The sequence below is a fragment of the Planococcus citri genome, chromosome 1, assembly GCF_950023065.1.
Source record: "Planococcus citri chromosome 1, ihPlaCitr1.1, whole genome shotgun sequence".
In the NCBI taxonomy this organism is placed as follows: domain Eukaryota; kingdom Metazoa; phylum Arthropoda; class Insecta; order Hemiptera; family Pseudococcidae; genus Planococcus; species Planococcus citri.
In genome coordinates this window covers 23,889,355-23,911,267 of record NC_088677.1, presented here as the reverse complement: position 1 = coordinate 23,911,267, position 21,913 = coordinate 23,889,355, and the positions used below count along the sequence as shown (strand labels likewise).

Sequence of the window (21,913 nt, the reverse complement as noted above, 5' to 3'; positions counted from 1 at the left end):
AAAGAACAAAAAAAATTTGGTTGAATTTCGTGTTTGGTCATTTTTTGTACCCTAACTTAGCACAGAGGGTATTTTTCCTCGTTTCATCATGTCAAAACTTGTCAACATCGCGCTCTCTGGTATTTCTTGCTTCCATACGTTCGGTGATTCTGTCGTCCATAGTTCGCCCCTGTGTTGATAATTTTTTTCATTTTTTTTTTGATTTTTTTGATTTTTTCCTCCGTTTGTGGGTTATTCTTAACTTAGCACAGGGGGTGTGCAAAATCATTCCTAACTTAGCAGTGTAAAGGTTAAGATAAGATAGGTGCTTCACCCTGACGTCCGATAGACGTACTAAAACACCCGATCACGATCAATCACTTGCTCACCAGGCCACTGTATACAATGCTCGTTACTCGATAATAATTTCCTGTTTGAAAATTGTTATCTGCTGGTCGGGTCTTCTGTCTTCATGTTATTAGCTTACCCGTGGTTTTTTGTTTTATGAACTTGAAGTGAGAAGGAGTGGTTATGTGGAATGTCGCTCTTTAGTATTATCGTCAATACTACAAGTTAATTTGTTCGCGATACGGTGTGATATTTTTTTTTTCAACAGTGAATTTTCGGTACGGTTGCTGCATCAGCAATAATGTCAAATGATACGCTGGACAGTAAATACAAGATTCGCCTTTGTCACATCTTGAAATGCGACAATTTCGACGGCTACGGATTCAACTTGCACTCGGAAAAAGGCAAACCCGGACAATATATTGGAAAAGTAGACGAAGGATCTCCGGCCGAATCAGCAGGATTAAAAGAAGGCGATCGTATAATCGAAGTGAACGGTGTCAATATATCGAACGAGAATCACAAACAAGTCGTCCAAAGGATTAAAAGCGTACCAGATGAAACTAAACTATTAGTCGTAGACAGCGAAGCTGATAATTATTTTAAATCAAAAAATATCATCATTAAAAGCAATCACGAAAGTGTTATTTACCTACGTACGACCAGCTCCAAAGTATCTTATTTAAATGGTAAAAATAATAACGATTCGCAATCGCCTCCTATATCTGGCAAAAATGGATCGTATTTCGATATAGAGGTACGTGTTTATTTTTTATATTTTCATTCGCCTTATCTACGTATACAAAAAATATATCTGTAATTTCCCTCCGGTTTTTGTTTTCTCGAACGGTTCTTGGTGGTCGTGTTTCAACCCTTCAGTAATTGACACTTGTTGCTTGAGAATCTCGTTTACATAGGAATAGGATTATAAATTTTAATCTCGACGATTCGTTTATATGGTTTATTTACTCGTAGTCGGATTTCAATAATTAGCAAATCTCTTAATTCAATTACGCTAATCTTCGAATTAAAATTTTAATTCGCCATTTACGACTGTCTCGAATCCATATAGGATATGTCGAGGTATAATTTAAATACGTTGCGAATAATCGTACGAATTGCATTGTTGGAAAAAAAAATCAAAAGTGACCGTGTAGGAGAAAAAACATCGAACTATGCTTTTTTCTGCGGTTTACCATGATTAACTGGTTTCTTGCGCAATAAAAATGACTTAATTTACAATTTATTAAAATGACATAGTAATTAAACATGTTACAAAATCGCGTGGTGGAAGGATTTAGCTCTCTTTGTGAATGAGTACTCATGCTCGGCCTTGTAAAATACTATCAATTGTTGTATGCAATTTTTTTTCTCCTAAAAATATGTACCTATTCTAATCCCAACAACCAACATGTCATCGATACACACCGAGTGTTGTTTTTTTTTACCTACCTGTATCTTTCTTTATTTCTTTTTGCTAGTCGCAGTCAATCAGCTCTAATGTGAAATACCTGTTTTGAAGATAACTTACGGGGTCATTGTATGCCCCAGAGTTCCTTAGCCGATTTTAGCATTGCTCTTGTTCGATGCAGTCATAACGGTCGTTTATTTGTTTTCGTAGAAACATATTGTGAACTTGTTTTTATGTCCATTTAATTAGATTTTTATCGACCGCGATACGAGAGTCACAGATGTTCGACTTATGAGCCATAAGAGTATAGATTTTTTCACCCTTGTTGTAATTGTGTAAATTGACCTGTTTATTGTGCGAATAGGTTGGTTATTTTGCATAAAACAAGGGCTCGTCTACTCGTAAGTTTACCTACTGACCTTGATGAATTAGAAGGAAAAATTCTTTCTGCCTTTCTCCTCACTTATACGACATTTTGCATTCGAGCGTCGAGTGATAACTCATTGATAAGATATTTGCACCTTATATTATAGTTTTATTTCACATCTGAAAACTGATTTAATTTTTAGAGTGGGAAGCCAGGAAAAAATTCTGACCTATGGAAAATTGAAAATTTTGCCTCGACTAAAAAAATTCGTGTTATTGTCATCCCGCCCCTCCCCCCCCCCCCCAGGACAAAATTACTAATAAAATGAGCTAATCATAACATCTAAAAGATATAATAAATCCGATTTAATTTTTGTCATAATTGACCAAAAAGGTCATGCATGTTTCTTGACAAGCATAATCTTGTATTTCAACAACAATTCCTAAAAAAAAAATTGGGTTTTCGCTTAAATTGTTATGAAAAATTGCCAAGAATGCAGTACTCAAGCATGAAATTCGGTCACTTAAAAAGTGACTCAGTCGGGTGGTTTCAAATGGTTTTGAAGCTTCCAGCTACTGTTTGGAAATTTTATTTTTCCAAAAAACGCCATACAACCTTTCAAAAAGTCGCTGGAGGCTCCAAACCAACGTTAAACCTACCAGCAGTCGACTTCGTAGCGTATTGAAATTAGTTTACAGAATGAATTTCGGCTTTCTATCTCCATTTGATGAAATTTTGGGAAATTTCAAGTTTCAAAAATCTACTGGAGTCTCCAGTACTTTTCAAAAAGGTTGCTGGAGGCTCCAAAACGACTTGAAATCCACGTGCAGTGGACTTCGTAGCGTATTGAAATTAGTTTGCAGAATGAATTTTGTCTTTCCAACTCCATTTGACGAAATTTTGTGGGAATTTCGAGTTTCAAAAATCTGCTGGAGGCTCCAGAACTGCTAAAAACGAGTTGAAACAGTTTCCAATCGATTTGGCGTATCGAAAATAGGGTATATCCCTAATTTTAGCTTTCTTGGTCAATTTGGTAAAATTGATATTTTTTCCCTACCTACTTTTTGGCCAAAATTTGATTTTCAAAAATTCACCAAAAATCACAAAAGACACTTCAACACTTGAAATTTTGACTGGTGAAATTGTTGCCTGATCTTTCGATCTACCTTTGCACGGTTTAAAAAATTTCGTGCAAGTCCTATGTTGGAACGCGAAATCTGCGATTTTGGCTGACCTGCCAATCAAAATGGCCGCCATTTTGTAAGTAGGGCCACTTTTTTTAGGGCAAGGACTAGAAATGTTCCTTAGGACTCCCCCTTTAAGAAAAAAACTTGTCCCAGAGGATCGACCGGGGGAGTGCAATTAATCCTTATGCGGGCTCCCCGACCAACATAAATATACTTTGCTCACATTTTTCAAAATTTTAGTCACTTTTTCTCAAATTTTTGGTCACTTTTTTGCCATTTTTCAGTCACTAAAGTCACTAAAAAAATTAAATAGTGGATTTCATGCCTGAGTACTTTTGTAATCAAAATTGTCTCGAAAGCTTTCATTTTTTGTTAAAATTAGCCCAAAGTCCAATTTTTGGTAAAATTGTTAAAAAGTTCCAATATTTTTCCAGACTTTTCAGAAATTCCTGTTTTTACCAAAATTTCCAAATGATACCATTTTTTGTCAACATGTTTCGATTCTTCTGAAAATTCACCAAAAAACAGTTTTCTGTCAAAATTGAGGAATACTTACTAGAAAAAAACATGTTTTCTGATGAAAATGTAAAAAGATCCAGTTTTACCAGAAATTGTCAGAAAATTTCGTTTTGCCTCAAATTGTCAAAAATTCCTATCATTTCCAAAATTTCTAAGAAATGTTTCCCTTTTTTTCATAACGTTTTAAAAATATTGAATTTTTCTTAGTTGCTCCAAAAGCCTCGTTCTTATCAAAATTATAGGTAAAAGAAAAGCTCTGTGTTTTGTCAAAATTATCCAAAAGAAGCTGTTTTTTGCCAAAGTTTGTCAGTCCTGTTTTATACGTCAAAGCAGTCAGAAAGTCCTGCTTTTTTCAAAACGGTCACACATTCTAAATTTTTTCCAAAGTTTTCAAAAATTCCAATTTTTTTAAACCAAAATTACAAAAAAATGTTGTTTTTGCCACATTTTTCAGAAAGAGACATATTGTGGTCGTAATAACATTGTCAAAGAATTTCTATTTTTCTCAAAATTTTCCAAAAAAGTACCTATCGTTTTTTTTGTTGCCCAAAATCACGAAAAAAAAAGGTTTTGTTTTTTGCTGAAGTTTTGTCAGAAATTGGCGTTTTTTGCCATAATTGTCCAAAAGATCCATTTTGAATTTTTTTCAGAGTTCTTAAAAGGTTATATTTTTGCCAAAATCACGAAAAAAAAGGTTTTGTTTTCTGCCAAAGTCGTCAAAAATTGACATTTTTTGTCATAATTGTCCAAAAGACCCATTTTTTCAAAATATTCCAAAATTCTGAATTTTTTCAAAGTTTTTAAAAGGTTATTCTTGCAAAAATCACGAAAAAAAAATTTTGATTTTTGCCATAATTGTCCAAAAGACCCATTTTGAATTTTTTTCAGAGTTTTCAAAAAGTTATATTTTTGACAAAATCACGAAAAAAAAGGTTTTGTTTTTTGCCAAAAGTTGTCAAAAATCAACATTTTTTGCCATAATTGTCCAAAAGATCCATTTTTTCAAAATGTTCAAAAATTTTTGAATGTTTTCAGAGTTTTTAAAAGGGTATTTTCTTGCCAAAATCACGAAAAAAAAGGTTTTGTTTTTTGCCAAAGTCGTCAAAAATTGTCGTTTTTTGTCATATTTGTCCAAAAGACCCTTTTTGAATTTTTTTCAACGTTTTTAAGAAGTTATATTTTTGCCAAAATCACGAAAAAAAAAGGTTTTGTTTTTTGCCAAAGTCGTAAAAAATTGATATTTTTTGCCATAATTGTCCAAAAGATCCATTTTTCCAAAAAGGTTCAAAAATTTTGAATTTTTTTCAGAATTTTTAAAAGGTTACATTTCTTGGAGCATTTGTCAGAAAAACACATCATGAAAGAAAGCTTCAAAATGTGAAAAAAATTATTTTATGGGCTATTTTGAAAAAACAAATAGGAAATCAAAAAAATTCAAAGAGTTTAAACATTGTTTTTAGAGCCTAAAATTCGATCCTTCATTAAAATTTCAAAAATTTGAAGAACTTCCTTCAAAACAATAATAAAGAAAAATCGTTGATTTTCTTGATCTACATATTTTCGTCAAAGTCTGTTTTTTTTTTTTTTTTTTTTTTGGAAAAATGCACCCATCAAGTATATATAATGATGGATTTCAAGTTGATATTAGTTTATAAATAAATGTTGACCACTTGGGTGACATGGAAGGGGGTTCAGGGGTTCCCAAAATCATGCAATTCAATATCTTCAGTTAGGGGTTTTAAACGTAGAAAAAATCGACAAATTCGGTCCAAATTTGGGTTTATGTAGTTGGGTGTCTTTCATGATACGTAGGTCTAGGTATATTTCAAAAAAATAAATTAAATTCAAAAAGTTTTCAGCAATTTTCAGCAATTTTCAGAGATTTCAATAATTTATTTCGCGTATTTTTTGTTTTTTTTCATGCATTATTGCCAAATTTCACTGAAATTTTTCATTTTTTATTCTTAATTCTAAATATTAGCATCAATTTTTGCCCAATTTTTATGAAATTTCAATGCTTTTTTGGTGATTTTCAGCTATTTTGTAATTTTAACGTATTTTCAAGTATATTTCATGCAAATGTTGACAGATTTTGCTAAAATTTTACTACTTTCTGGCAAGTTTAATTGATTTTCGTGCTGCGTGCTTTATTCTAGTTTTTTTAAATTCATTTTTGAGAAATCTTCGCTCTTGTATTCACAAGAGATCCAAAGTTTTTAGAAAATTATTTCAAATTTCGACTTCCTTATGCTTAATGATCTTGTTCTGGATTTTGTTTTTTTTTCATTTTTTGGTCAAAGGCATTTCTTTTACCAAGATTTTATTTTTGCAGAATTTGGAAACTACCAGATGACCTTTTTTACTATCGTTACTACAATTTTTTTAAAACTGATTTTCAAAAAGTGCTTTTGACCAATGTTTTTTACTCATGTTGAATTATTCTTGAAAAAAATTTCCAATTTATATTATTTTATTTGTTTTGTTGGAAATTATGGACTTGAGCTTTTTCGATGCTTTTATTTCCCAAAATGATTTTTCACTGAAATTTCAACATTTTTGTGATTTGGTCAATTACGTATTACACTCTTCAAAGCAACTTGTTTTCCCAATATGGGAACCTAGAGAACCTCCATAGGGGTAATGTTATGAAAATGACACTTATTACAAAAATATGCAGAAACACAAACAGCCACGGCCCCATTACTTATTTTAAAAAATAATAATAATAAAAAAATTCTAACATGAACGTAACGCGTGTATCTATAGCAAAGTGAAGAAGAAAAATCGAAATCTACAACCTTAAATTTCGAAATGTCGTAATTAGTACGTCGGACTTGGAACAAATTACCAACCACAAGTGTGTAATTATCGACTAATAGATCGTTTTACAGCTCGAGCAAAACTCGCTATACTTTTTCTCACGCATCAATTGAAATTCATGTTCGGCTACTCGCCACACATAAGGAAACCGATCAGCGATCACCTCTTTATGGGCTCAGATATTTTTCATACCTTTATGTACCCTTTTGTCTTACACTCGGTCACGTTTTTTCCCTTTTGCATATTATTTCTTATGTGTACCTAGACCTACTCGTACTCGAGTCTCATGTATACTTGTACGTACGTAATAGCACCACACGTGTACTTAATGTGTTACACAATAAAGCATTTCACCAGTTTGTAATAAAAGTTTGTTTGTGTATTGCAGAATAACGGTGAAAAAACTTCTTCCAAAGGTAGCAGTACTGCTACGACGCCATCTAGTGATAGGAAAACCAGCCAAGGCTCAAGCCCCGAACCCCATCTTGATTTTAATGAGGTAAGTAAAGTTATTTATGTAAATTATTCAAATGGTGGAAAAGTTCTAGGTACAATATGTAATTGTATATATAACGTATCTTGAAAATACCCACCACCAAGATCCAAGTGTAGGTGAATCAGAATAATGGTATTCGCAGCTGTCTTGTCTCGAGTGATTTTATATCAAAGTCGGAAAGAAAGTTATGGGAAAAAATACCGAAAATTTTGAGGCTATTTACTTTTATCGATCTCAAACTTCCTACATGATAATTTCACGTGAATATTCATTATGTATTGATACGAGCAATAGGAGTGGAATGGTGTTGTGGGTTGAATGTAAATAGTTTGTTGATTTTCTACATATTTCGAAATAATTACGTGGATAGAAGGTAGGAAAAGAACTTATTCTGGGAGAATAATGAATTCAAAACTGATTTCGGGTATAGGAAGGAGCAACAATAGCAAGAAATAGAACTATTGATTGTTTCTTTAATTTCGACCTTCTTCGAGCCAAAATTCTAACTAATTAGAGATGATTATAAGCTGCTCGAACGAAGGAAAGGGACAAATTTTGAAAACTATTTAGCATATTATGACGTTATCGTTTCTGCTTTTAAATTCAAAGCATCGTGAACAGTTTTGGTAAATTTTTCAAAATTTTGATAATTTATGTTCGAATAAAATTTGCAAATTCGCAGAAAAACAGTGACACCACAAAAATTGATTCTAACGAATTGAATGAAAGACCAGTGATATGCTACGAGTAAATTTGTGTCAATTTGAAACTGAGAAATAGCGAAAGTTCAGAGTATTCAGCTCAATTTGATGAATCTGCTTTGTGAAACCAGAGTAAATTAAATCCCAGAAACGTCCATAGATGCTCTACTGCGCGTAATAATTATATCAGCGTTGTGTCATCGAGTTATCAAACCAGTCATCATCAGTTTAGGGGAAATAAATGTCGACAAAAATTATTGATAATGCAAAACATACACAAATTCTTTCGATGATTACCAAGCACTACTTCCTCCCTCATCCCACTTTATTTTTTGATTCATCAATTTTCACGGAATGACTAGGCATTCGAAAGATAATACGTACTCGTATTTGAAAATTGAGTTGGAAATAATTGATAAGGATACTCTACAAAGTACTTACCTAATTATTGATCCGTTGGAAATCAAATTAATCATGCACATTTTCAGAACATTTGTAATATTCCAATAGCTTCTGTTATGTAACAGGGCTGTTGAGAGCCAGGGCCAGAGCTGTGGGACCGAATTGATTTTGGGATTGGATTTCGGTTTCGGGATCAAAATTTATTCATTTTGGGATTGGATTTGTTACGGGATTCCTTCTTCTAAATTTTCATTTCAGTTTTGGGATTCGTTTTGGGATTGAAAAAATTGTTTCGGTTCTGGTTCCGGAATTTCCCTTTTAACCAATTTTAATCCCAAATTGGCCAATGGACTCTGCAAAGGGTCTAAAAAAAAATGGGACGTTTTGACATGGGGAATCCGATGATCGAGTAATTTTTATTAATAACACTAGGCAACAATTTTTGACCTTTTTTTTGTTTTCGGGGTGAAAATGGGCTTAATCGATAGTTTAGACCCTAAAACAAAAAACAGAGTGGGGTTTTTCAATTTGAGTTGTTTTTGTGGTCAGGAGAGACGATCAAAGTTGCAAAAATGGCCGTTTTTGCCCTATTTCACGAGTCTGTGGCGACATCAGTATCATGTTTCAAAAAAAACCAAGGTCATATTCGGATTCTACGCACTTTTTCAAGTAAACATCTTTACCGGATTTTTGATTTTCGAACATTCAAGCGCATACGGAAGATTTTTGTTTGTAACATATTTTAAAACTCGGAGCGCGCGACGCTGGCGTTACTCCACGATGTAATCGTGGCGCGGAACCGTGTTCGCGCGGGCGAGGTTCTCGTGCAGTAAAAATTTCGTGTTACAAACGAAAATCTTCCGTATGCGCTTGAATGTTCGAAAATCAAAAATCCGGTAAAGATGTTTACTTAAAAAAGTGCGTAGAATCCGAATATGACCTTGTTTTTTTTTGAAACATGATACTGATGTCGCCACAGACTCGTGAAATAGGGCAAAAACGGCCATTTTTGCAACTTTGATCATCTCTCCTGACTACAAAAACAACTCAAATTGAAAAACCTCACTCTGTTTTTTGTTTTAGGGTCTAAACTATCGATTAAGCCCATTTTCGTCCCAAAAACAAATATGCCGTTGCCTAGTGTAATCTGAACGAGTGATGATAAATGATCTAAAATGACAATTTATCAAAATAAAATTGCGGGAAAAGGGCAAAAATTGAAATCCCGAAACCGAAACGATTTTGTTTTAGTTCAGGGATTGTTTTGGGTTTAAAATTATATGGGTTCTGGGATCAAGAAAAATAACTATTTCGGTTTTGGAATTGGATTTGAATTGGGATTTAATCATTTCTGTCCCACAGCTCTGGCCAAGGCGGGCCTAGGGCAAATATAATTGGGCACCATTTCTATGGTCAAACCCATGAAACAGTTTTTAGAGAGGAGGAAGGAAGAGAGGGTTCTACTGAAAATTTGTTGACTGAACCTACAGGTGGAAAATATGTACTTACCAATTTTGTTGATTCTCAAAACTGGAAGTATTGAAGTCACCCAAAGAATTCATCTCATCTACAATCATCCAATCATGTTAGACAAACAGGGGAATAGCCAGATGATCAGACGTAGTGTACTAAAAGAGGGGGTATGCTGGACCATAATTTTTTAGTGATAAAAAGGCCCAAGCATTGAATCCTGCTCCACATAGCTATGTGAAGCTCTTCGAGTTATGGGCCTGAAGCAGTTTCCTTCATATGTAACTTTGTGGAACAGGATTCAACACTCAGGCCTTTTTATCGCTACAAAATGGCGGTCCAGCATACCCCCTCTTATAGTACCCTAATCAGACCCACTCAACTTACATTACTTTGTACAAAAAAAGGCTTGCCAGAAAACTGTGAGAATTATCGCACCGTATCACTGATCTCATACACAAGCAAGGTGCTTCTTAAGATCATCTATGATTGTTTGTATCTACTCATGCAGTCTCAAATCCCTCCAGAACAGGCAGGATTTAGTCAAGGAAAAGGCACAAAAGAGCGAATCCTCTACTTCAGAATGCTCATTGAGTAAGCTCATGAGTACAATGCCCCTGCAGTGTTATGCTTGAGCAGTGGCAGAAGTTATCACAGATCCTGCAGGAGATAGGGGCTCCAAAGCAGCTAGTGTGGTTGATCAGACAACTATACAAGAAAGGGATCAGCTAATGTCTGGGCTAGAGCTGTGGGTCCAAAACCAGAAGCGATTGAATCCCAATTCAAATCCAATCCCAAAACTGAAATCGTTATTTTTCTTGACCCCTAAACTGAAAAAATCCTGGAACTGATATAATTTTGAACCCAAAACCATCCCGGAACTGAAACAAATCGTTTCGGTTTAGGGATTTCAATTTTACTTTTTTTTCTGCAATTGGATAAATTGTCATTTTACATAATTTATCATCATTCATTCAGATTATAATCAACGAATTAGCAAAATATGCATTTAAAACGTTAAACGAATTACGCTATCAGATTCTCCATGTCAAAACATCCCATTTTTTAGACCCCTTGTAGGGTCCATTGGTCAATTTTTGCCTTAAAAATGGTTGAAATGAAAATGCCAAAACTGGAACTGATTCATCCTGCAACCAAAACAATTTTTTCAATCCCAAAACAAATCCTGAAATCAAAATGAAAATTTAGAAGAACAAATCTCGAAAAAAAAAACAATCCCAAAATGAATAAATTTTGATCCCAAAACTAAAATCCAATCACACAATCGTTTTGGTCCCACAGCTCTTGTCTGGGCCAACAGGACATCAGAAAAATTCCACCCAGAAGAAGGAGTTTGCTATGGTCACATGTCACATCCCGCGTAGCACTGACGAGATCGTCAATGGCCTCGACAAAAGTATCGACATGATTTTACATGATTATTGATTGTTGATTGAAAAAAGTCGGAACATTATCCACAAAGAGGTTAATCTAATTAAGTTTAAGATAATTGATTATAAATTGACACTATTTTCAAAAACAATGATGAAAATGCTGATGGTCGTCATTGCTGTCTACATTTGTATCTACAGTCATGTGCAAGATTTCAATATATTGTAGATACCTTTGTAGACCCATGATTGATATCGAAATTCAGGTCGTCTTGTTGATCCAAAGTTGATGTCGACTATAAGATCGACAAAAGCATCTACAAAATTTTGATCTTGTATAGTTACTTTTGTCAATCTAATAATCTGGTTAATATTGATGAAAAAGTTGATGTCGATTACAAGATCTTTAAAATATTTTTAGAAATTTTGAAGTGTTGCCGACTCATTTGTTGATGTCTGAGTTGACGATACAGTAAGAAAAATTTTCTAAGTCTAGAATAAGATGAACTAGATATTCTTTTAAGGCCTCTCATGGTCTAGTGGTTAGAGAATGTGACAAAAGTGAGTGGCAATCTAGGTTCAATCCCTACCCAGGGCAACTTTTTTTCTTTCAAAAAATTTTTTAGGGTAAAATATTTTTGAGAATAATTTTACTTGAATCAAAAAATGACATTTTCAATCAAAATTTGCTTCTTTTAGACTAAAATTTATCAACATTGGTGCCAACAAATGTCGTGTTGACAAGTGACGGATTAGAGTAGAGATCTTGTCTTTTCCATTGACTTTGGCATCGCTTGTGCTACGCGGGATAAGTCAGTGCAAGATATGGCTTACCAATAGGACACAGGGCTGCAAGGTAATTTATGTCGGTAAATTACGGTATTTTACTGTATTTAACCGTAATTTAGCAAAAAGCAAAATTGAACATTTTTTTACTTTCCTTCATAAATTTTCAAATTTTCATGGAAATTTATGATTTGAAAGTTACCAAAAATTTCCCCTAATCTCTAGTAACACCTAACAGATGAAAATTTACTTCAGGGGCAGGTCAGAAGTTCAGAACTTCAAAGTCAAACTACAAATAATTCTTCATATCCAAATTGGTAAAATATAGTAAAATACTGTATTTTACTCTATTTTACCACCGTATTTTACCAGTGAATAAATTACAGTAATTTAACAGCCCTGACAGGACAAAAACAAAGATGATGATGATTAACAGGCCAACTGACAACTTGCCAGAAATTAGAATCAAAGTTGTGCAGCAATTCTCCTACTATGGATCCATCATTGAGAACACCAGGGTGAGGGGAGGGGAAGGGGTGTGAAGCTGATGGAGCAATTTAGCAATAAGCAGGATCCTTCAAATTTAACTGGTTAACACGCTGGTTTTCTCAGCGTTCCTGTACCTACCTACCTACCTATGTATTACATGGAAAATTGGACTATTAGAGAAGAGGATAAGTGACAGATTGACTTGATGGAGATGTGGTGCTGGAGCTGGTTGCTGAGAGTCACTAAGACAGCAAAAAGAACTAATGCCTCAATTCTGAGAGAAATTGGTGAATGATCAAACAACTATCCAGGAGGGTGGGTCCCTAGCCACATACTCGAGTACTTTGTATAGGTCAAAAGAGCAGATGCTATGGAAACAATATTTGTGCAAGGCAGAGTAGAAAGAGCCAGAGCAAGAGGATGATCATCAACCGGATGTACTGACTCCATTTGCAAAGCAACGGGCCACAGCTTTGTCAAATGTGTGAGAAGTGCACAGGACATGGAGCAATACCTAGTGCACGCTTACCCACTTCGAGTTTGAAAAGAAAAGAAAACAAGCCTGATCGAAGTGAGAGCAAAAGCCTTCAAAAATTTGTATTTTGAGAAGTAAAGAAAAAAAACAGGGTTTTCAGTCATCAGACGCCCTTCTGTTGCCGGGCTCTCCAGAAAGCATGGGCCGGCCTGGGGCAAACTGTCCCCTTTGCCCCTCCCTCTCAACAGCCTCAATCTAACTATTGAATCACAAAAAAAAATTAGAAAAATCAATTTAAATTCACCTACGATGAGAGGCTTTTCTGACACGATTTCTATAGTTTTAATATTTCATAATCGTGAACACGATCATTTTAAATCAATCGATCGCGATTATCTCGAGAATTTTCGCGTACCTATCACTACAGAATTGGGAGAAATATTTCTGGGACACGTTCGACAGGAAGCTCACCTATTTTAGAGATTTCAGAAATTCGAAAATGAATACACAATCGTCACTCGGTTCTTCTCGCGTAACAAATTCATAACATATTCACGCTTATGTACGATATTCTTCCGGTAAATTTTCGCATCTCGTTTCGTTTTTAAATATTAAAAAAAAGAGAGAGACAATTTACACGTTTGCGGAATCACGTATGCTCGTATTATGGCACCTACTCGTATTTAATCGTAATATGCATATAATTTGGCAAGTGTTCTTGTACATTTTTATTTCAATATTGAATCCGCTCAAGACCGAATGATAAGTAAATCTCGGTACGGTTCCGCAATGAACGCGTACTCTTATATGTATGTAGTTAGAATATGATTTTTAATGGTACGAGATGTATTAAAGTACGTGCTCCGAGAAGCTAATTAACGCACATGGTGTGGCGGCAAGCTAAATGTGTAAGCATACGAGTAGGTACTTTTTGATTATCTCATATAGTCTAGTCCTTGGTCAACGTAGTAATTATTCAAATCATTTTTTTCCTGCAAAGAATTTGAATAGGTGTGCCCACGTACACGTAGGGCCATTTACATGCGATAAATGCGCTACATTTGGCGAAATTTCGTTCGCATTCTAATATACGAGTACCTGATGCTGCATTTCGTGTCTCGAAATCGACGGTCGCGTGATCTTGTCGTATTGTTTTAGAGTGGTTTTGACGATCGTCTTATATTTCTTCAGGGCTTGATGGTTTTTTTTCCCTACACAAATTCGTGCAGTTGTACCCAGTTTAATTGCGGTGTAGATATTTGGCTAACATTGTAGTTGGTCGAGTTTTACGTCGTTATTTCAAAAGAATATTAAATTGAATGGAATTTTATTTTAAAATAGAACGTGATCGAGTCTGGAAATTTGTTTTTCAGTATTGTCGAGTGAGCTTTATGTGCGATGCAGTTGAATAAGTAGGATTTTCCCGACATTAAGTATTTATATCCAAGATGCGACAATATGCATGTAATAGAATATTTTCGTTTAATTAATTTCATGATGTTTCATCATCGAGAATAGAACGTAAGATTTTACAATGTTTTGAGACAGAAACCACTCATTTTCCTCCTTCCTGACTAGCCGAAGAAATTGCAATAAAAAACGAAGTGAGAGGCGTACTTATTGCACAATTTTGAATACCCTTCAGAAGGGAAGTAGGTATCCCTACCCCCAATAAAAAATGTTGAATCGGCCAATCGAGCAAAAGGGAATCGATGGAGGACCTCAAAATACTCCACCAAACATAATTTAAGATGCTCAAATTCGTTCATTGATTTTTTGGCAAATTCCTAAAATTAATTCAAAAAGCCAAAAATGGGGGGAAAAAATCAAAATTTCATCGAATTGATCTAGAAAGCTGAAATTTTGTATGTGCACTATTTTCGACCTCCTCAGTTGATTGGTGATGGTTTCAAACTGTTCTGAAGCCTTCGGCGGATTTTAATTTTTTCACTTTTTTTTCAAAAAGAATCGCCAAAATAAAGAACAGACATGAAAATATTTTGAAAATGTGTGTTTAAATCGATCGAAAAAGTCGCATAGATGGAAAATTAGAATTTATATGCGATGAATTTCATCCCTTCCCACTCCACTTACAGCATTTTTTGAAAACTGGAGAATCTAAAAATCTTTCAGAGAGAGGCTTCGGAGTGCTTCATCATTCATCACTAATCGATTCGGAAGATCAAAATAAGATTTGTCGTGTAAAAAAAATTGCAAACTTTCAGGAAATGATAATAGTTTTCATGAAAATCCTTCAGAATCATCACTTGAAAAAAAATTGCATAAAAATCAACTGTTCAACATTAAAAATGTAAGACGATGTGAATGGATAGAGCCGATTATTTTTAAACTGTACAAAGGTAGATCGAAAGATCTGGCAAAAATTCATCACCTGTCAGAATTTCAAGTGCTTAAGTGCCTTTTTCGATTTTTGGTAAATTTTTGAAAATCAAATTTAGGGCAAAAATGAGGAAAAAATCAAAATTTTACCAAATTGACCAAGATAGCTGAAATTTGGGATATACCCTATTTTCGACACGCCAAATCGATTGGAAACTGTTTCAACCCGTTTTGAACAGTTCTGGAGCCTCCAGTAGATTTTTGAAACTCGAAATTTCATCAAGTGGAGACGGGAAAGCCGAAATTCATTCTGCGAACTAATTTCAATACGCTACGAAGTCGACTGCAGGCAGATTTCAAGTCGTTTTGGAGCCTCCAGCGACTTTTTGAAAATTACTGGAGTCACCAGATTTTTGAAACTCGAAATTCCCACAACATTTTATCAAATAGAGTTATTAGCAAGCTGAAATTTACTTCACAAATTAATTTCAATACTATATGAAGTCGACTGCATGGTGGTTTCAAATGGTTTTGATGCTTCCAGCTAATTTTTGTACATTTCAATTTTTCAAAAAACGCCATACAACCTTTCAAAAAGTTGCTGGAGGCTCCAAAATGACTTTAAATCCACCAGAAGTCGACTTCATAGCGTATTGAAATTAGTTTTCAGAATGAATTTCGGCTTTCCAACTCCATTTCGAGTTTCAAAAATCTGCTGGAGGCTCCAGAACTGCTCAAAACGGGTTGAAACAGTTTCCAATCGATTTGGCGTGTCGAAAATAGAGTAAATCCCAAATTTCAGCTTTCTTGGTCAATTTGGTGACATTTTGATTTTTTCCTCATTTTTGGCCTAAATTTGATTTTCAAAAATTCACCAAAAATCGAAAAAGGCACTTGAGCTTTTGAAATTTTGACAGGTGAAATTTTTGCCTGATCTTTCGATCGACCATTGTACGGTTTAAAAAATTTCGTGCAAGTCCTATGTTGGAACGCAAAATCTGCGATTTCGGCTGACCTGTCAATCAAAATGGCCGCCATTTTGTAAGTAGGGCCACTTTTATTTGAAGACAAGGGTTAGAAATGTTACTTAGGACACCCCCTTTTAGAAAAATTCTGCCCGGAGGATCGACGGGGGGGGGGGGGGAGGTGGAATAAATCCTTTTGCGGGCTCCCCGACCAACATAATATGTACAATAATTACTTTGCTCTCATTTCTCAAAATTTTGATCACTTTTTCTCAAATTTTTGGTCACTTTTTTTGCTATTTTTCAGTCATCAACGTCACTAAAAAAATTAACTACTGAATTTCATGTCTACTTTCTAAGTCAATATATAATATAATTTGAATGTTTCCCTCCATTTTTGGCCCTTTGAATTTTTAAAAACGATTCTGAGCACCTGAAATTTTGTTGTCAAAGTTTTGATATCAGCCGAACAATGTCACAAATTCTGATTTTTTCAAACATCGTCGCGTTTTGCAGATTCAATACTGTCCACAATTCTTGCTTTTTCGGCCAAAATTGCAAAAAAAATTTCTTTTCATTGTCAAAATCTTGCTTTTTGCAAAAAGTTTACAAAAACTAAACTAATTTTCTGGCAAAATTAATAAAAAAAAATCACTTTTTCAAAAATTCTATAAAGTATCTTTTTTTTGAAAATTTGCCCAAAAGTCTAACACTTTTCCGCTGAAATTACCAAAAATTCGCGCTTTTTCAAAAACGACAACATTTTTTGCTTTTGGTTAATGTTATTGAGAATTTCAAAAAATGTCACAAGTCTCGTTTTTTTGACAAAAATTGCAAAAAAATGGGTATTTGTTCTGGCCTTTGCATTATCCAATAAAAGGTCCTACTTTTCTCTAAAATTTTTGAAGTCTTGCACTCTTGCTTTTTCACATGAATTCTCAATTTTAGGAAAATTACTAAAAAGTATTTTTTTTTCAAAGAATCGCCCAAAATGTCTTGCTTTTTTAAAACAGAAATTGCGAAAAAGTATCACTTTTTTGCCAATAATTCCCAGAAGGTCCTGCTTTTAGCTAAATTTTCGAAGTCTTACCCTCTGCCAAAAATTATCCAAGAGCCTCACTTTTTTGCCAGGAATTTTCAAGAAGCCTTTTCTTTTTCTAAAATTATCAAAATCTTGCTTTTGATCAATTTTTTTGCTTTTTGACCAAAAAATTGCAAAATGCACCAATTTTGTAAAATTGAAAACCAGAACATACCAATTTGGAATATTCTGCAGAAATTTTTGGTAATTTTTCTTTATGTTAAAATGTTTTTTTTTTCACGTTTTATCACTTTTTTGGTTACTTTTTGGACACTTTTTCGATTTGTACGAGGTCTTGCATTTTAATTGAAAGGAAATTGATCTGTGAATCAAAATGATCTTTTATTTTACAACTGAGGAGGCCAAATAAAATTGTCACGAGCCACAAATCTATTTGTTGGTTTATTTCTACCAATAACCATGTACAAATTAACCTAGTAGTTAGTTCACACACGAGATAGATATCTGCTCAGCTACATACACCATCTCGGTCTTGATTCTGCGACGACGTAACAGTGGCGATAGTAACAACTTTTATGTGGAGAATGTACTGACGACAACGACCGGATAAAAACATCTACTTATCGTTCACGTGTCGCATAAAAATACCGAGCAATCGAGCACTTGTACATATTTTAATTTCAATGTAAGATACAAGCAGTGTAAAAAAAATATATCTTCTGCGAATCAATAATCGCCCAGTCGTGAATCTGTAATTACATATAAACGCTCAGTCATTTATTTTTTAAATTCGATCCAATTGTGTTATAGCTGATTGTGTGATCATTATATACCATCTACCATACCTATAACATATCTTGGCAATTACTCATCATCGAGCTGAACCTGCAACTTGTTCAGGTACAACTCGAACCGAATCACGATTAATGTGTTATGCAGTTGAGTAAATCTCCCATCTCGAACTCTTGTCGATTCATCTGCGTTGATCTATACAGACACCAAGATGTATGTACCTAGTTATACTTACAAATTCAAGCAGCTCGTCAAGGTTAGTGTAGTAATTGCAAAATTGTCAACACTACCTGTATCAAACGGCGACCTGCGATGTCATTAAGTTGTGCATAACTTAGCTACAAATATGCATGAGTATAAGATACTACAGATACCGTACCTTACCTATACCTAAAGATATACTCATTCGTTTCGTATAATTTATTACATCGTACTACATATTTTTTTTATAACCCGTTAAAAAAAAAACAAGACGTAGCGTTGCATGTAATTGGTCACTGAATCGTCTCGTGTGTCTAAAATCTTCAATCGATTTCGTCTGACAAAAACAAACCTAATATGTGGCTGATGATGAACGTCGAATAAGTTCGTGGTAATAAACCATAATTTTCGAAATTATGTTTCTATATTGCCATTACGTAGTAGCAGGCAATCGAATTTTATTTCGGACTGAAATACTTATTCAATTTAATACGCATCATTTTGTGCCACTTTAGTTGAGATTAGTCTACCTATGATATGTTGATATTTTTTGATTATGGACTGCGAGTTTAGTACGGTTGTGGATAAAGGAGTAGGAATATGTGAAGGTTTTCGTGTGGTAAATTTATTCTTTTGTTCGTCATGTCCACGTGGATGGGTTTTCCAAAATGATGCATATCGATTCCGATTCTTTGGGTTTCGAAATTTGCATGATTTTGCGTTGGCGAGAGTTTATTTCTTATTCCACTGATCTATCATTTTATTTCCAAGGTGGTATAATTAGCTGTTTGAGTTGACAAGGGAAACTCACATGACAAGTTGACCCATATTTTTTTTTTTTTTTGTAAAGTAAGAGGATCTCTAGAGTGGTCGACCATAAAATTACAGGTTCCATAGGAGCCCAAAGATCTAAAAATTTTCATTTTGGCCAATTTCACCAATAAAAAGAAGAACACGTGTGCTCAAAATAGTAAACAGTGAAAAAAAAACCAGAATACATAGCCTACAACAAACTTCAAAAAATAGGGCTCATACAGTGCATTTTTGGGATCCCAAAATTTTCGAAAAATTCAAGGAATCGTCAATTCTGGTAACAAGTCGAGTTTTCTGAGGATTGGGCGCAATTTCGAGTCTTCCTTAAAATTCGGGGTTCAGACTTCGTTTTGAAGTCAGATTTGAAAGGTTTGAGTGGGGATGATCATTAACTCAGAAATTATAGAAATCAACAGTTGTGTTAAACACCCAAAAACTATCGTTCCAGAGCTATTTGAGGAGAAGGCGGTGGGGGGGGGGGTGAATCAGAGGTTTGGTGATTTTTGTAAAAAAATTTTGTGAAAAACCTTGTGTCTTGTGACACCTTTAACCTTTCAAATTGACCAGCGAGACTGAAATGTTGCATGTTGTACATTAAAAGGATGGTCTAGACATACGTTCAGGGGGGGGGGGGGTGGCTTCACTTTTTTTTGTAGCTGGAATGGAAAGGGGATCCCTTTCCAGCTATAGTGAATTTCTTCACTTTTGTTGACGGTTTACAATTTCATGCCATCGGTGGAGCTCCCCTCCCCCCTCTCCGCCACAAATTGATGTGGCTGGCTATATTTGGCACGCACATTCAGAGAATCTCCAGGATGTACGGTTTGGTGGTTTTGTTTTTTCAACCCCTCTCCACCCCCTTTCAAGCTTCAGATCGAAAAAAAATTGTTTTCGTCTCTTTTTACAGGGTTTTCCATTATTTTGGATCATTGCCGGAGTCCTCCTTACCCTCCTCTAATTGAGCTAAGAGGCTGAAATTTGCCATGAGCATTTTTATAAAATATTTTTACTCCTTTCCGAAGGATTCGTCTTTTCAACCCCTCCCCACTCGCTTCCAGGTACAAACAACTGGAATTTTTCTTCTTTTTATAATATGTAGTTTTCAATTTTATGTCTTCGCTAAGCCCTTTTCTTGCAAAATTGATGTGTCAGGCTACAATTTAACATGCAGGTTCAGAGGATGTTGTGGATGTACCTTTTTAATCGTAATTTCTAGTCACAAGTCGAGTTTGCTGAAGTTCAAGTGTGATTTCGAGTCTAAACGTCCAAAAGGATTGGTATTTTTTGGACCATAAATTTTCAAAAAATTTCCCAAGAATGGTCGAAAAATACGATTGGGCAGGTAAAATTCTGGGAATCGTAATTTCTAGTCACAAGTCGATTTTCATGAAGTTTAGATGCGATTTTCTATCTGCACATCCAAAAGGGTGTTTTGGGACCGAAATTTCAGAAAAAAAAAACTACCCCAAAATAGTCGAAAAATGCGATTTGGCAGCTAAAATTCTGGGAATCGTAAATTTTGGTCACAAGTCGAGTTTCCTGAAGTTTGGGCACGATTTCGAGTCTACATATCCAAAAGGGTGTTTATGGGCTCAAAATTAAAAAAAAACTGTCCAAAAAAGATCGAAAAATGCGATTGGACAGCTAAAATTCTGGGAATCGTCATTTCTAGTCACAAGTCGAGTTTCATGAAGTTTAGATGCGATTTTGAATCTGCACATTCAAATAAGATGCTTTGAGCCCAAAATTTCAAAAAAAAAAAATTATTGCCCAAAAATGATCAAAAAATGCGATTGGCCAGCTAAAATTCTGGGAATCGTGAATTTTGGTCACAAGTCGAGTTTTTTGAAGTTTGAGCACGATTTCGATTCTACACATCCAAAAGGGTGTTTTGGGCCCAAAATTTCAAAAAAAAAAAAATTGCCCAAAAATGGTCGAAAAATGCGATTGGGCTGTTAAAATTCTGGGAATCGTCATTTCTAGTTACAAGTCGAGTTTCCTGAAGTTTAGGAGCAATTTTTAGCCTTATGTACTTGGGCCCAAAATTTTAAAAAAAAAGAAGAAAATGCCCAAAAATGGTAGAAAAATGCGATAGGGCAGTTAAAATTCTGTGAATCGTCATTTCTAGTCACACGTCGAGTTTCCTGAAGTTTTGGCTCGAATTATAGTCTACACATCTAAAAAGGATGTTTTGTTGCCCAAAATTTCAAACAAAAAATAAGTCCAAAAATGGTGGGAAAATGCTATTGGTCAGCTACTATTCAGAGGACAGATTTATTCTAGTCAAATTTGCGCAATTTCCACCTTGAAATTTTTAAAATCGAGAGTATGGAAAACGTCACCGCAATTTTTTGCTTGGGGTAATTTTTTCGTAAAATTTAAGCATGGACGATTTGAAGAAATATCATTTTTCAACTTTTACAGCTACTTTTGGTGTTCAAAAAGATGGCAACACTGATTTTCACCACATCATTGGACCACATCTTCGAAAAGCCATTCCATAAACCCACAACTGGTAAAAGCTCCAAAAGTGCACCTCATTTTTAGTTTTCAAGTTGACCAAAGTCGAACTTTACCATATTCCTATTTTCCTCAAAACTTTGACCACCCCTATCGCCCTTGCAAATGCACTTCGATAACAGTGATTTATTTACGCCATTCTTCATTCTCTCATCAAGATCAAACCACATAAAAAATATTGAAAAAATCGTCGACCCTAATTCTACATAAAAAGCTCGGTGATTCGTCATAGAATGACCTTATACGTTTGAAAATTGAAAAATTCAGCATCTTCCAGCAGGAACCTGCTTTCAAAAACAACTCATCTCAATACTGTACAATTCAATCTCCAAATTAAATCCACATTCCACTAATAATAAAAAAAACAACGTTTCTTTCAAATCAGAATGGCGTCTGCTT

General features: G+C 34.7%; 1 protein-coding gene across 3 annotated transcripts in view; it reads left to right on the top strand.

Moving 5' to 3' along the window:
• Positions 1-351: 351 nt before the first annotated feature.
• Positions 352-21,913, top strand: part of LOC135849965 (Na(+)/H(+) exchange regulatory cofactor NHE-RF1-like) — a 52,678-nt gene continuing 31,116 nt past the window's right edge. The window contains exons 1-2 of one of the 3 annotated variants that reach the window (XM_065370635.1): positions 352-1,084; positions 7,020-7,130. In XM_065370635.1, the coding sequence (XP_065226707.1) occupies positions 629-1,084; positions 7,020-7,130 (567 nt within the window). In that variant the 5' untranslated portion in view covers positions 352-628. The remainder of the gene's footprint in view (positions 1,085-7,019; positions 7,131-21,913) is intronic. The other 2 variants (XM_065370634.1, XM_065370632.1) reach the window with 2 other exon arrangements.